Source organism: Rhinolophus sinicus, linkage group LG05 (genome assembly GCF_036562045.2).
Source record: "Rhinolophus sinicus isolate RSC01 linkage group LG05, ASM3656204v1, whole genome shotgun sequence".
Taxonomy (NCBI): Eukaryota; Metazoa; Chordata; class Mammalia; order Chiroptera; family Rhinolophidae; genus Rhinolophus; species Rhinolophus sinicus.
The window spans coordinates 16954742-16969022 of NC_133755.1; the positions used below are offsets into that span (position 1 = coordinate 16954742).

The 14281-nt window shown below is 50.9% G+C and overlaps 2 protein-coding genes across 5 annotated transcripts in view; one reads left to right on the forward strand and one right to left on the reverse strand.

Moving 5' to 3' along the window:
* GAREM2 (GRB2 associated regulator of MAPK1 subtype 2) overlaps positions 1-3950 on the forward strand; it is a 34501-nt gene extending 30551 nt beyond the window's left edge. For all 4 annotated transcript variants that reach the window (XM_074331793.1, XM_019712764.2, XM_074331794.1 and 1 more), the window contains 2 exons: positions 819-982; positions 1495-3950. In XM_074331793.1, the coding sequence (XP_074187894.1) occupies positions 819-982; positions 1495-2524 (1194 nt within the window). In that variant the 3' untranslated portion in view covers positions 2525-3950. The remainder of the gene's footprint in view (positions 1-818; positions 983-1494) is intronic.
* Positions 3951-5137: 1187 nt separating this feature from the next.
* Positions 5138-14281, reverse strand: part of HADHA (hydroxyacyl-CoA dehydrogenase trifunctional multienzyme complex subunit alpha) — a 37871-nt gene continuing 28727 nt past the window's right edge. The window contains exons 13-20 of the mRNA XM_074331797.1: positions 13493-13664; positions 10271-10357; positions 8612-8752; positions 8110-8178; positions 7165-7360; positions 6360-6474; positions 5702-5847; positions 5138-5615 (exon numbers count right to left, since the gene is read on the reverse strand). Coding sequence (XP_074187898.1) covers positions 5470-5615; positions 5702-5847; positions 6360-6474; positions 7165-7360; positions 8110-8178; positions 8612-8752; positions 10271-10357; positions 13493-13664 — 1072 coding nt within the window. The 3' untranslated portion in view covers positions 5138-5469. The remainder of the gene's footprint in view (positions 5616-5701; positions 5848-6359; positions 6475-7164; positions 7361-8109; positions 8179-8611; positions 8753-10270; positions 10358-13492; positions 13665-14281) is intronic.

The following is a 14281-nucleotide window of genomic DNA, read 5'->3' on the forward strand; positions in this document are numbered from 1 at the left end:
GGCCCAGGTGTGGGGGAAGGGGAGAAGAAAAAGGGGGAAAGCGTCGCAAGAGCATTTGTAGTGAGGGATACCAGTGGCGGTGACGTTGGGAATTGCGGGACAAAGATGCCAGTAGGTTCCTAGCCTCAGAAAACTGGGAATGAGTCTACAACAGCGTGACCCAGGTTTCACAGAACAGGAGCCCTTTAAGCTGTCCAGTGAAAAGAAGGTTCCATGGCGAAATAAGTTCAGAAAGTGTGTGTAGGACTCCCAGCCTTCCACTGCCGCTCACTTTGGAGTTACACACCGCTGGTATAGTAAAGGCTCCGAGAAGTCCTGCACTAAGGAAACCTGTTTATCTGTGTTCAATGCAGAATTTTCCAACCATACTTGTCCACAGAATATGGACAACACCCATTACCATCCCAGGAAGTCCGCTTTCAGCATTTGATTTATAAGGAAGAGATTCAGAGGGCAGATACTTCTCCTTCCCTCCCCCTGCCCCCGTTCTGTTTCCCTTTTCTTTCTTTTTACTTGAAGAGGGAATATGTCTACTTTTCTGATTGTTTTTGATCGACTTCTGTATTTTTCTGACATTCACAGTGGATTTCCAGGGCGGTAGGAGACTGTATGTGTTGTGTGCTCTGAGGAGTGAAACAGGTTGGAGAGATGATAAGGGGTGGGGAGGGTAGGTCAGGTCCGTGGGGTGTGAGGCGAGGCTGCCTCTGGGCAAAGTGTCAGCTCCAGACACGCCCCTTGCCCAGTTGTTCAGGAAGATAAGGAAAGTCAGTGGCCATGGCCCCGGGACGGAGGGTGGAGTCATGGCTCTCTGCTTGCAGGTGAAGGAGGAGTGCCGACTGCTCAATGCCCCACCTGTGCCTCCCCGGGGTGGCAGTGGCCGGCTCTCAGGCAGCCCCCCGGTGCCCCCACGCTTCCCCAAGCTGCAGCCTGTGCACTCTCCCAGCTCCAGCCTCTCCTACTACTCCTCTGGCCTCCAGGATGGGTGAGCGCCTTCCTTCTCTTGGTCCTGGGCCCTCCTAAGGTGGAGTGAGGCAGGGGAGGCAGGGAGGGAGCCAGTGCTGAGGAAGAGAAAGACTTTGGTTGGAGGGCTCAGAGGGTGCACTACCTCGGGAGAGGGCACTGGGGTCGGGTCTGGGGGCTTGGGGCCCAGTCCCTCACCCCCCACTGTCTGGCTTCAGTTTGCTCCTTCCCTAAATTGCATAGGAGCACTGCTCTGGTTCCCTCCAGACTGGGACTCAGCCACAGGGTGGAGTGTTCCTTGCTATTTTGAAATTTGTATGTAATTCAGTTTTGTTTTCTTTTTCCTGGGGTGGGAGAATGCCTGAAGAAAGGATAGGGCAATCCCAGAAGCCTTGGGGGCTGGGGTATGGGCCAGTGTTCTGAGATCAGAGTGGCAGCCTCTGTGACCTGGCAGAGCAATGTCACGTGTGTGATCCTGTCACGTTTCCCTCTTGCTGTCTTACACTTCGTATGTGTCTGTCTCTCTGCCCACAGGGCAGGTTCCCGCAGTGGCAGTGGCTCCCCGTCACCAGATGCCTACTCCCTCTATTGCTACCCATGCACATGGGGAGACTGCAAAGTGGGCGAGTCCTCCAGCCGCCCACCCCCGGGACCCCTGCCCTCAACCACGCAGCCCAGCCAGGCCTCCCGTGCCCTCACAGAGCCCCTGAGCAGTAGAGCTGCCTCCCTCTTGGGGGCTGACACCCCTGTTAAGACCTACCACAGCTGCCCGCCTCTTTTCAAGCCCTCTCACCCCCAGAAACGCTTTGCTCCATTTGGAGCTCTCAACCCCTTTTCTGGGCCTGTCTACCCCTCAGGCCCTTCAGCGGCCTGCACTGCTGGGCCGACGACCACCTCGTGTCCCCTGGCTACCTCCAGCCCTGCTTATTCCCCAGGCCCAGGCTCACCAGGCCAGGCCTATTCAGCTGCTCCCACCTCCTGTCCCACTTCCTCCTCCTCTTCTTCTGAGTGGCAGGAACCAGCCTCAGAGCCCTTTGACCCCTTTGAGCTGCGGCAAGGTGGCTCTCCAGAGCCTGAGCTGCTGCGCTGTCAGGAGCCCAGAGCTGTGGGGGCACCTGGGCCTGGACCCCGCCTTTCACCACTTGGACCCCCCAAGGCCTTTGAGCCTGAAGGTTTGGTGCTGCGGCAGGTCACTGCTCCACTGTCACCAGTGGCCCTGCAGGGGCCCGAGGCTGGTGGAGCACGACTCCTTCTCACCCAAGGACGCCTAGAAGGGCCTCCTCCTGCCAGTCCCCGGGATGGGGCCACAGGCTGGGGAGGCCGGGATGCCTCTTCCTGGCAGCCTCCTGCTGACCTGTCTGCGCTCTCCCTGGAGGAGGTCTCTCGCAGTCTGCGTTTCATTGGGCTCTCGGAGGACGTGGTGAGCTTCTTTGCCCGGGAACGCATCGATGGCAGCATCTTCGTGCAGCTCAGTGAGGACATCCTGGCCGACGACTTCCGCCTCACCAAGCTGCAGGTCAAGAAGATCATGCAGTTCATCAAAGGCTGGCGGCCCAAGATCTGACCTTCCCAGCTCGTGGCTGCACCACTGGAATGCTGGCTCAGAGGCCCTGGGACCAGCCGTGGGTCTGCAGGGGGACAGCACTCCCAGAGGCAGGTCCTTCCTGTGGGGAGAATCTATGCTAAGACCAACGCTTCTAGGTAGCCACACAGAGTGAATCCAGGGGAGACCCACTTGGAAATGGGGTCCTCTGGGGTGAGACCCCTGCATGGGGACAGCTTGCCTTTGAGGGTGCACAGTGTGTAGGGAGAAGACGAGGCCCTAGTGCACACCTGGGCCTGGTGAGGCATTTGCTGCGATGCTCAAAAGCTGGCCTTATGGTGACCTCTCACCTTCTTACGCCCTGCTACAGAGCTTCACAGCCATCTCACTTCTCAAGCTTATAGGTTCAGGGTGGAGACGAGGGAAGAAGATGGCCCGTAATTTAAGCACAAATTCCCCAAGTGCCCTCTCTCCTCTGTGCTCTGTGGGCTTTTGGCCTAAGCTGCCCCAGGGCCGGGGTGCTAAGTTAGGGGCCTCTGGGGCGCCCTTCCCGTCCTTGTCTGCTCCTCCCTGAGTTAGTCCCCTGGCCCTGAGGACAGGTGGATCAGGTGTAAGCCTGCGCCACCGCACCTCACGGTTCCACCTCTGGGTCTGGCTCACGGTTGACTTCGGAAGAGCACAGCTCTGCTGTTGACCTACTTATCTAGTTGGGGAGGCAGATGCTCCCCCGACATCCAGCGCCCCGTGTTCTCCTACATCTCTCCCCCCATCCTGCCGGGTTGGGTGCAGTCTGCCCAGACTGACTCCATGGGACAGACAGCAGGCCGATTGAACTGGCCGCTGCTTGATTCTAGCAGCACGTGGCTTTATCACTTCCACGTCCACCGGTCTCCTGCCCCATCACTTGACTCTGGCAAACACCTGGTGTCCCTCCCTGGTTTCCTGTCAGTGGCACAGGGAGGACGGTGGAGAGAGAAAGCACAGTGGCTTGGGAAGACCTGCCTTTTCCCTCCTGGAGTTTGGCCCTCCTGCACTTGCTCCCGTGCCTCAGGCAGGTCTCTGCCCCACATCTTGTGCCTGGTGATCTATTGGCACCCAGAGCAGGGTGGCCACTGTGTCCAACCGCTTGTCCCTCCGTGCTCTTCCCCGTGTCACCTCCCAGGAACGCAGTGGTTCTCATGTTCACTAGTGTCAGGCCCCAGAGCTGCCAGCCTTTTCTGCCTTACCTGGCCTACCTAGATATTTATTTCCTCCGTCTTTCTGTCTTAAGAGTAGCGAAGCCATGCTGGTGTCCCAAGCAGGCTGCCTCAGCTCTGAGGGAAGGGGAGTCAGGAAGTAGAGCACAGATACTGATGCCGAGACATTGGGTTTCCTTGCCAGTCATTTAACGAATGCTCAAGGACTAGTGAAATAAATGCTAGATGGCTGAGGAACAGTGCAAGTGGAATTCGGGGTGTCAACTGCGTTCTTCCTTTGGAGGCACAATGGATATGCCTCCAGGCGGGAAAGGACTTCGGTCCCTAGAGGCAGCTGGCAGTGCCGGCTCCCCATCCTGAAAGCCCCTCCCCTACCAGAACCTCCCACCTCCCACTACTGTTTCAACAGAATTCATACCTGCCATGTGGAAAGACCAGACTATCAAGTGCCACCAGCCAGGGCCCAGGTTGAACCTCCTGCACTGGCCCAATGCCTGCCGTGAGGCTCTCCGAGCCCCACGTTTAGAAGCTGATGGCCTTGGTATAGAGGATCGCTTCTCTACCATCTACTGGTCATCTGAAAACCCCACTCAGAGATGAGCTGGCTTTAGTCTGGCTTCCTAGCAACCGTCAGAGTTCAGTAGAGCCAGAGCTAAGCTCCTTGCCTGCCAGTCTCAGCCACAGAGCTGGACCAGGGCGGTATTTGAAGTACTCACGACTGGCGCAGAGGCAGGAGCAACTGGTTACCTCTCCAAGTTGAGAAGGCACAGTGATAGGACTTGCATTATGATTCTGCGCACACTCAGCGTGGATCCTTCTGCCAGACCCAGTTCAAAGCCCCGATGCTGTTACCCAGACTGGGCTCTGCTGCAAGAACACAAGTGTAGGAACTTGCCACACCAGAAGGCGGGGGAGGGGGGAAGAGTGGAAGGTCTGGCAGAATGGAGGTGGGGGTGGGCTGATGGCGTTCCCTTTCCTGCACACACGTGCTGCCTCTGGTCATCGTGCAGGCCTCTTCCATGCTCTGGGGCCACCAAGACGCACAGGGTAGTGTTACCTGTGCTTAACTGCAGCTGTCCCACACACATCCTGAGGAGCATGTGTGAATGAGTTACCCCAAGAAAAGAATTGGATAAAACTGCAATGAGGAAGTGCAGTTTAGGGAAAGAAGTCTGTTACATATATATATCCTGGTCCTCCATGCCTGTTACACGTCTGCTGCTCTGGTTAGCTGGGGCCACGTCCCCACTGTAAGCAGAAGCCCAGCCAAAGCATTTAGAGTCAGGGTTCAAAGGCTTCTCTCTTAAGGTGCTGTCTAGAACTCTCTCAACACATTCTTAGCATGAAAGCACGGGGCTTTATTCCAGTTCACTCCCTGAAAGGGGTTTAAACCAGAAGGACAAAGACAGAAAAAAAAAACTGAACAAGCAGGCAGGGAGGCTGATAAATAAGTCTGGTTTTATTGTTACCCTGTGTGTGGCCGGGTGCACAGCTGCCACCACCACTGGCCTCCTGGGAGGAACAGGCAGCAAAGATGGCTCCAGAGGTGCTGCCACTTTGTGCCTTAGGGCTTATAAATTCTCAAGCAGTGGGTTCCACGTTCCAACATGAAGTGCAAACACAGCCAGACTTCACCAGGGAGGAGAGACAGTCCTAGCTGAAGGCACTTAAAGCACACCAGTGCCGGAGCTTCTTTTCCTCGGGTGAATCTAGACACTAGCACTGCCGGCAGTTGGGATTAGTGTGCAAGTGGCAGGGGTGAGGGCCTGCTCACTGGTAGAACTTCTTGGTAGAGCTGTTAGCGTGGTCAATTAGCAGCTGGCATGGGGTGAACTGTTTTCCATAGGCCGCCTCGTACTTCCTGAGCCGATCTACTACCTTCTGAGCACCATACAGATCCACGAAGCGGAAGGGCCCTGAGGGAGAAACAGGATTTGATGAAGCAGACAGCAGCATGAGCTCTAGGATAAAGTGAGCTGCTTGCCCACCTCCCAAGACCAACCTCCAAGGCAGGGCGGGAAGCCGAGCCCAAAGACCGCTCCGATGTCTCCCTCTGTGGGGGTGGCCAGGATCCCTTCCTGCAGGCACAGGGCGGCCTCATTCACAAATCTTGTCACCAGGCGGTACTGGACGTCTTCATCAGAGGAGCTGCCAACAGAGAGAGACATTCAGGTAGAGAAGAGCAGGCAGGGAGGGCTGCAGCGGCCTCTCAGGAACGAGGGCCAACCTCCTGAACCTGCAACTCCAGGGACGGTGCCAGGCTTATCTTTCCCTTGGAAAGACAGCACAGAGCTACGTGCCCTGAGGAACCTGAAGCCGAGCACCTAGAGCAGGGTCTGCAACAGAGCAGTATCTCTTGACACCAGCAGCCGTCAATTACAAGTGATAAAGGGTTTGGAGGGCAAAGGGGCCTGGATAATTGTATGTAGTTACTCTCTGGGACCTCCAGAGGGAAGGCTGGAACAGGGGTCTTCCAGGGCTCGGCTGTAGTTCTCCCCTGATGCCTGGCAGAGAATGAGCAGATGTGTGTGAGGAAGGGCACAAGTAGAAAGCTGCGTGCCGGCAGCAGCTACGGTGTTCATCACAGATGAGGGAGGGGCTGAGAAGTTCTGGGCTGATGAGAAACGTTTTCACGCTGTAAGCCACTCCAATGGACTTACACATCAGGCTTAGGCGGCACCTTCAGACTTTCCAAAATACTGTCCATGTCAGAATTCAAATTCTTATTCTTCACACCCTCCTGGTAGATGTAAAAGCCCTTCCCAGACTTGCGACCTAAAAGAAGCAGGAAAAGGTAGTTATAAATTCTCAGAGCCCAGGCCTGAGAAGTCTCTTCTCTGCTAGTCTGCTATAAAACTCCCGCCTCTCTTGTGTATCTGTATATCTAGCTAACCCTAGAAACTTAAGTGTTCCTCAGGAGAGTTCACAGAGAAGGAAAAAAGGTATTTCTTGGAAGTCTGTGTATCTTGATGGGAAAGGCCACTTGGGTGAGTTTTAATGTCTAGATATGCAACACCAGACCCTAGCACGCCAAGTCCTAGCGCTGATTTTGCTGCTTTGCCAAGAAAGCCCCCTCTCTGGTGGGCCTCAACTGTGTACTCTCTTCAGAGGTTTTACTGCCTGCACACAGGCACCAGACAACATGGTGAAACCTGGATGCAAGCTTGCCAGTGCAGCATCCCAGATGTATTAGAAGTCCTGGGCAGGAGAAAATGCCTGTCAATCCGGCATAACTTGGGTAGGTAGTAGCAGAGCTTCAGAAGGCCAGAGTTTCACCTTCGGTCCATAATCTACAGGCCCACCCAGACTAAAATGTCATGAAATCACTTTTGCTATGACAGTGGGCTCATAGTGTGTTTAGGAAAACACTCTTCTTCTACACGGGCCTTATGTAACTCTTTGCTCTCAAGAAACTGTTCAGAATGTTGTGACTAGTGCTGGTTATGTTTCTTTGACACGACTCACCCAGGAAGCCCTTGGACACCATCTGTTTCAGCAGTTCCAGGCTTCCACCTCCAAACCGCTCCCCAAAGGCTTTGCCTAGGTCTTCTGCTACGTGTTTTGCGACATCCACGCCAACTTCATCCACCAGTGTGGCAGCGCCCACAGGAAAGCCAAAGCCTGTGGTCAGGGAGTCTAGCTTCTTAGGGTCAACTCCTTCCTGAATGGGACGTAAAGCAGGGACTTCAGGGGAAGGCCATCCCCGCCGTCCCCCCACAGGGGCTCCCGGGGTTGGCTCTCAGAAATGCTGCGGGCAACACCTACTTTTCTGGTGCCACCTGGCCAGGCCCAGGACTGGGACTGTTTCACCCAAGGAAACACAAGAGGTTAGGGAGCCACAAGGGGAAAGTCCGAGCCTTCCCTAACCTACCGCACTTTAAAGGCAAGTCTACAGAGGAAAAATTATTCATGTTTTCCTTGTATGCAATTCTGAACCTCAATAACGAGATTCCATGGCAGACAGCGCTGTTTCCCGTGACTGAGAAGAGACATGACCAAGGGGCTGCGCCGCACAGCCCGGTGTTCCCCGTGTCTGGTAAGTGCCTGATGAGGAGGGCCCCCCCCCCCTGCTGGTGAATGACCTGTATGGCCACCGGAGGGGGCTGCTTGTGCAGAAGCAGATGCAGCGCCAATCAGAACAAGTGCAGAAACTGCACAGAAGAGCATGTTGGGAGGCCTTTGGCCCTAATGGAGCAGAGAGGAAGCTAAGGGAGCAAAGCTAAAATTCTGCCCAGTTTGGCAGCATAAGCCCATGACTTCCCACCACGTGGGAAAGGGAGGGCACAAAAGGGCCTTCTTGGAGAAGAGTCAGGAGTTATCAGAAGACCATACCTCACCTTGACATTACCCATTTGGAGAGCTGCTTTAAGGCGTGGAAGACGCCTCACACATTTCAAGAGCAATACCAACCTGGAGAATTCTGATGACTTCAGACATCATGGGTGCAAGACACCTCGTGGTGTAGAAGCCAGGTCCATCCTGCCAAGGGAGAGAATGTGAGCTCGCTGGCCCCTCCCTCTGTTGTGGGTACTACCTGAGTCTGGGCGCTCCCCAGACGTCATTTCAAATTCAAGGTGATTGTAACCTCAATCAGAATCCTTAAAATTAAATTGCAGGGGAAGCCATAGCCAGGGGCAGCATGGTTTGACTCCCAAGAGCACAGCATATAGTTTCATAGTCACCTGAAAGGTCTGGAAGGGCTGGGAGAACCTGCCACATTCCCGACATGCCCCACTCCGACCCTGACTCGGTGGTACAGTCAGTACCACTGTCCATACTGTGGACAACCAAGGGGAAATCATATCAAAAGTCAGTATATTTGTCCCAGAATAGTTACCACCAAGCTGGGTGGTATAAAGAGTCTTAATAAAACTTCTCCAACCCTGACGCTGTTACACGGCTCTCTCTGTACCTTAACCACAATGATGACCTTCCCCTGCTTGAGACCCACGGCCACAGCGGAAGCAGTTGTGTCCTTCGACGTTTTCTCGGTTGTGATGATCTCCAGCAGCTGCATCTTGTCCACAGGAGAGAAGTAGTGCATGCCGATCACCTGGCGAGGGAACAAAGCCCACACCTTAATGCTCATGAGGACGCCTAACAGCATTCTTCTGCTAGGAAAGCACTGGAGAGACAGGCGGTGATACAGGAGTACAGCTTGATACAGGCGAGTGGTTTGGGTCCACGGTTCTTTGATCAGAAGTTCAGTTTGTTCAGGGAGAGCTTATGGGAATCCTCTTCTTCCGTCTGCTTCTAGGGGTTTCACTAAGGGAAATCAATCCTACCAACTACTGGTGCCAGAATCACAGCTAAAGGCCGAATTAGATTTATCGCGGAAGAATGAAGGCTCCACTTAATGATGCTGATGGTTTAGATGCTGATGAGAGGGTCCACTTTTTTGGGAAGTAGGGGCAGGCAGAAAGTAGTCAGTTGTGGGCAAACTGAGATGGCTGGGCACCTGACTTGGGCCTCTTTGGCCTGCCTTGTGTATGAATGCCATAGGCGAGCAGGTGATGGCAGCTATCCAAGATAACTGCAGGTAGCCTGCAAAGTGTGATGCTTGTTCCACTCCACTGGGGAGAATGAGAGGCTGGCATCAAAGGAACAACAACAGGTCCTCCTTTGCTGATTTTAAATGCTGTGGAGGTGCTCTGAGTGATGACAGACACTGCCAGCCTGTCTACCTACCCTCAGACTGTTTTTGTGTCTTCCCTTAGTGTCACACTATCAGCTGCCACATTTCCCTGTGACCTGTTCTTGCCATCAATGAGCCTGCCTTTGTGAGGCCCCACCATCACTCCTAATCTGCTGCGTGCTAGGAGACAAGATGACCCTGCATTAGCAAGCTATTAGAATAGGAATAAATAGGCTTTGTGTTTTTAGTACGTGGACTGTGTTATCACCCTTCTGAAATCCTTAAAGGTCTTTTCTACGGCCTGCCTACCTTTGGCTGGTTATGGGTAGATGAGGCTAACTGGTATCCTCCTGAGAGCTGAAGTGTTTTATTTCTCCTTGAGGGTTTTCACTTTCACTTGATTACTCTGGTAGACAGCAGAAGCCCAAAGATAAATTTCTAGGCATCATTTCAAATCGCTGAAAGTGCTCCATACCCACCCCTCTCATGCCCTGGGTAGAAGGTCCAAGTGAACCCATAGGTGGACCTCCGCTGCATCTGACCCTCCATTCTTGGGTCTGGAGTTGGAACCAAACCCATCCTAGACAGTTACCAGAGTCTACTATGAAGCTGAAGTGGTATTTTGGAGCATCCCTTATTTTAGGACCTATTTTTCAATGGCTAATTGTAATAAAGGTTGGCTTTATAGTCTGAACCTGAACAATCATACCCATTGGAGATACAAATCACCTATAAAAGTATTTGTAGTTGGACTCCACTTGTCCCTGCATCTTACACTGGTCATGGTACTAGCTTTTTAGGTGCCCAGTTTTTGGAACTACATTGTCACCCCCACCTACTTCATAATCCACACCAGTCCCGTCTCATGTTCTAAGCCTTCATCAGTGAGCCTGAAGCAGTAAAACATTTCAGGGTTTTCTTCTCTTCAAAATTTACCTTCTCAGGTCTTTTGCTGACAGCAGCGATTTCATTGATTGGGAGGGCAGATGTGTTGCTGGCAAAGACACAGTGAGCGGGAATCACCTGCAGGGAAAAGCGTTTAAGAATGTGTCATGTGGGTCTAGGAAATGAGCAGAGTCCAAAGTAAAAGTAACAAGTGACATGTGAGCCCCGCCAGAACTGCTCAGACAGTAGACAGCATTCAGCTGACATTTGTGATTACCTTGGGCATCTGTGGTGAGGAATGTGTTGACCTTGTTCTCTTTCCCATTCAGCCTTCTAGTTATGGCCCATCATGAGGTCACTTAGCCCTAACCTGTCCCAACAGTTAGGTAAATGAGGCACTTCAGAGAAACACTGAAAAGATGGTCTTGAATCAAATCTCATTTGTTTCAAGATCCAGCGTGGGTGTCAATCCTCCTTGTTTGGGTCTGCCCTCAAGTCTGAAAGCTTACGACACCCCCACACTCCAACTTTATAATAAGCCATAACGTGCATGCATGCCTATCTCATTTTATACACTGTTACTAAAATGGTACACCGCTGTAATTATATCTACCGTACATGAATACCATTAAGCACCAGCTTTATCAACCTGGAGAATAGTCTCTAATGTAGGCCCTCTCAGTATTCTGTCCATGGGCCTAGCTTATTCATGTTTTTATTCAGATGCCTGGATAAAAACATGGAAGGCACTGCACCTGACAAATTTGTGCAAATCTGGCACAGGCAGAAACCTAACATCAAAGATGAGAATCAAGGTTCAAGACATATCCAACTCACTGAAAAGCTGAGTGTAAAATAAGATCAATTACTATGGGGATAAAGGAAAAGTACTACATTAAGATTTATTTTTTAAAAAGGGAAAAAAAGAACCAGACAGGCACCTGATGAATAAGATGTGACTTGGCAGTAAGCTTGTTATAAAGAGCCCATGATTTTAGTTAATCAAAAGTATAATGTGAGTTGACAGCCATGCATGAGTGTAAGAAAGCTAACAGTCTCAAGTTATAATACAAATATGGTGGCATGGTATCTAATGCTGGTGGTAAAATGCTCTACGAAGAGCAAACCAATGTCACCAAAGATGGCTGGCAACAATTCTTGCCTGCCTGGTGCCATGCCCATCTTTCCTCCCAACCAGAGGTAGAGTCTACTTCCCCTCCCCTTGAATCTGGGCCAGCCTGTGACTTGCTTTTACCAATGGCATACAGCAGAAGTGACTATGCCAGTCCCAGGCCAAGCCTTAAGAGGCCAAGTAGCTTCTGGTTTCGCTGTCTTGGAAGCCACGGCTGCCAGTAGAGGAGCACAGAGGCGCCCCACCCAGCTTGCAGCTAAATGCAGTCATGTGAGTGACCCCAAGTGAAACTGCATGGAGAAGGCCCAGCTACATGTGAAGCCCTCCCCACACTATAGAACTGTGAGTTGCTTTTCCAGTGGTTTGGTCACATGGCAATATAGCACTGAGACATGATGAAGATACTCAAGGGGACAACCAAGGCCGTGTGGGGTCTGCAGACGAGGATTAGGAAGAATGTCAAAGGAGAGAGTTTAGTTCTGTGGAGAGGAAGGGAAGTTTTAAAACCTTGAAGTATATAGATTTAGCTTTAAACTTTTCTTATAAAGCAAGCAGAGGCCAGATGAGATGAACTTGATACCCTCCGAAAGGTCTTTCACTTAAAATTCCTTAATTTTCTAAATACAGGTCTGTTCTGGAGTTCACTCTTTTTTTTTATCTTTCTGAATAACTTTGCGTATCTCCTACTGAGATGATTTCACTAGCTTACTAAAAAAGTAAAGGCATCCGACATGTTATAGAAGTAACTAAAACATACATAACATTTTGGATTTTACTCTTAGTAATACTCTTTCTAGCCAAAGCTGGCATCCCTTTTCTTCTTACTATCTGCTAAAAGTCTATGATTCCCAGAGAATCCTCCCTTTCTCTGCTCACTTTCCCATAGTCCCTTTCCCCCTGTGCCATCACATCAAACTCGCTGCTCTCCTTCTCTCCCTTCGAGGTTCTGCCCCATCCTTTCCTCCCTTAACCTTCTTGTTGCAGTGGGAACTACTAGATTGATTTGTTCATAGCCTGCACTTCTCTTGATCTGGTGGGCCCTCTTCTTTCTCTTTTGCTTGACCACTGGCTTCCCAAACGTGAAAACTAACCATCTTCCCCCCATTCTGATACACCCAAACTCAGGGTTTCCAAAAGCCAATACCCCCACCAGGTTGGTTAGTAGATAATCTTCTCTCCTCTCTGGCTGTGTGTGCTTTGGCTGCCGCTCAGAACCCCTGTCACTGGCTCAGCAGCGCCCAGAAAGCCATGGGAACGTCATCTCCATTTCTAAGCTGAAACGCCACCTATCACGGCTGGAACACAGATCTACCAGCTTTTCTGAATGTTCTGCCTCAGCTGAATCCAGCATTACACTTCATCTAACGGAAAGATTCTGGAATGTGCGTCTCACACAAGGAGCCTACCCCAGACACAGGTGCCTGTCTTTAGCTGTTAAACCCTTCGGAGGGTCAGTCTTTAGTAGAGCAGGGCTGCCTTCACACAGGCAGGCATCTGAAGGGTACAGCCCCATTACTCAGGACACCTAGGGTGTCGCCAAGTCAGTGCCGTTTCATTTACACCATTTAGTAACCCACATTCTGTTGATCTAACTGTATGCTAGGCTAGGTCTGGATCAATCTCCTGCCTGATTACTGCCATTTCTTCTTTTCTGGGCTCTTTCTGCGTACCACCCTCTTCAAGTACTTGTTTTGTTCAAGTCACCCCATCTCAAGAATTGGCTATGGAGAGTATGAGGGATCAAGACCAAAGCAGCAATTCCACAAAATGAGCATTTGAATCATGCTTGGAGAAATTGTTTCTCCCGTTTCCTTTGCTGCCTCGACCTGAAGAAGTTTAGTTATGGTTTACAGCCAACCCAACATTGCAAGATATCTGGCTGTTCTCCATGAGGTTATCTGTGTGTTTGGACAACTGAACTCTCCCCTCTAAGGCTAACAAACCCTGTGCTTAGGTTGATAAGTGACTTGGTTTTCTTCCCATAGGACTTAGATTTGACTTTTATAACATATGCAGTGTGCATGAGCTCACAGAAAAACTTAGGTTTGGAAATGAACAACCCTGTAAAAAGAACCATGACTTTCCTATTGTTCCTTTAAATACCCCACCTCCCTGCACTAGGATTCAGGCCCCTTACTCACCGCTTCTACTTCCTTTAGCACTCTGTGCTTAAGACTGAGGTCCTCAAAAACAGCTTCAATCACCATGTCGGCCTTTTCAAAACCCTGGTAATCGAGCTGCCCAGTCAAGTTGCTGAAAATGAAGTCCCTTTCAAATGATGTCAGAGCTTTCTTCTTCACTTTGTCATTCAATCTAGAAAAAAACCACATTCCTAGTCAGAGGGAAAGAATAGGAAACTAACATTTGTTGAGTGTCCACAGGCTAGACAGCACGCTGTGTGATTTTCATCAACTCTGTGAAGTACTTGGTGAAAATTACTCCCATTTTTAAGGCGCCGAGATGCTCCGAGCTCAGAGGGATTTGTGGTAAAACAGCTGGGTCCTAGGGTGCCCAGGGCACTAGGATTCAAAGGCAGGTTGAACCCATATGTCCACATTCTACTAAATGCCCAACTTATATAAACTGCACCACCCATAAACCATTTAAATTTGCCAAGAGGAGGAAATACTAATACTAGAATGCAAAACAGAAGCGCAGCTATGGTAATTCTCTACCTACAGTAGAGGAAACCGCCAGCCCGTGTCCTATACCACATGGATTTACACTTGCTGACATATCATTTTGTTACTCTGTAACTGTAATCTTCTGTAGGACAGAGACCAAGCATTATTTGTTATATTTTTAATCCACTCCCCAGGCAATACCTAGTAGCACACTGTATTGATTACATAAAATATTAACTTCAGGTTTATTCTTTCCCACAGACAGCTAAAAAGGATTCCTGCTACTCATTTACCTGATTATTTTTT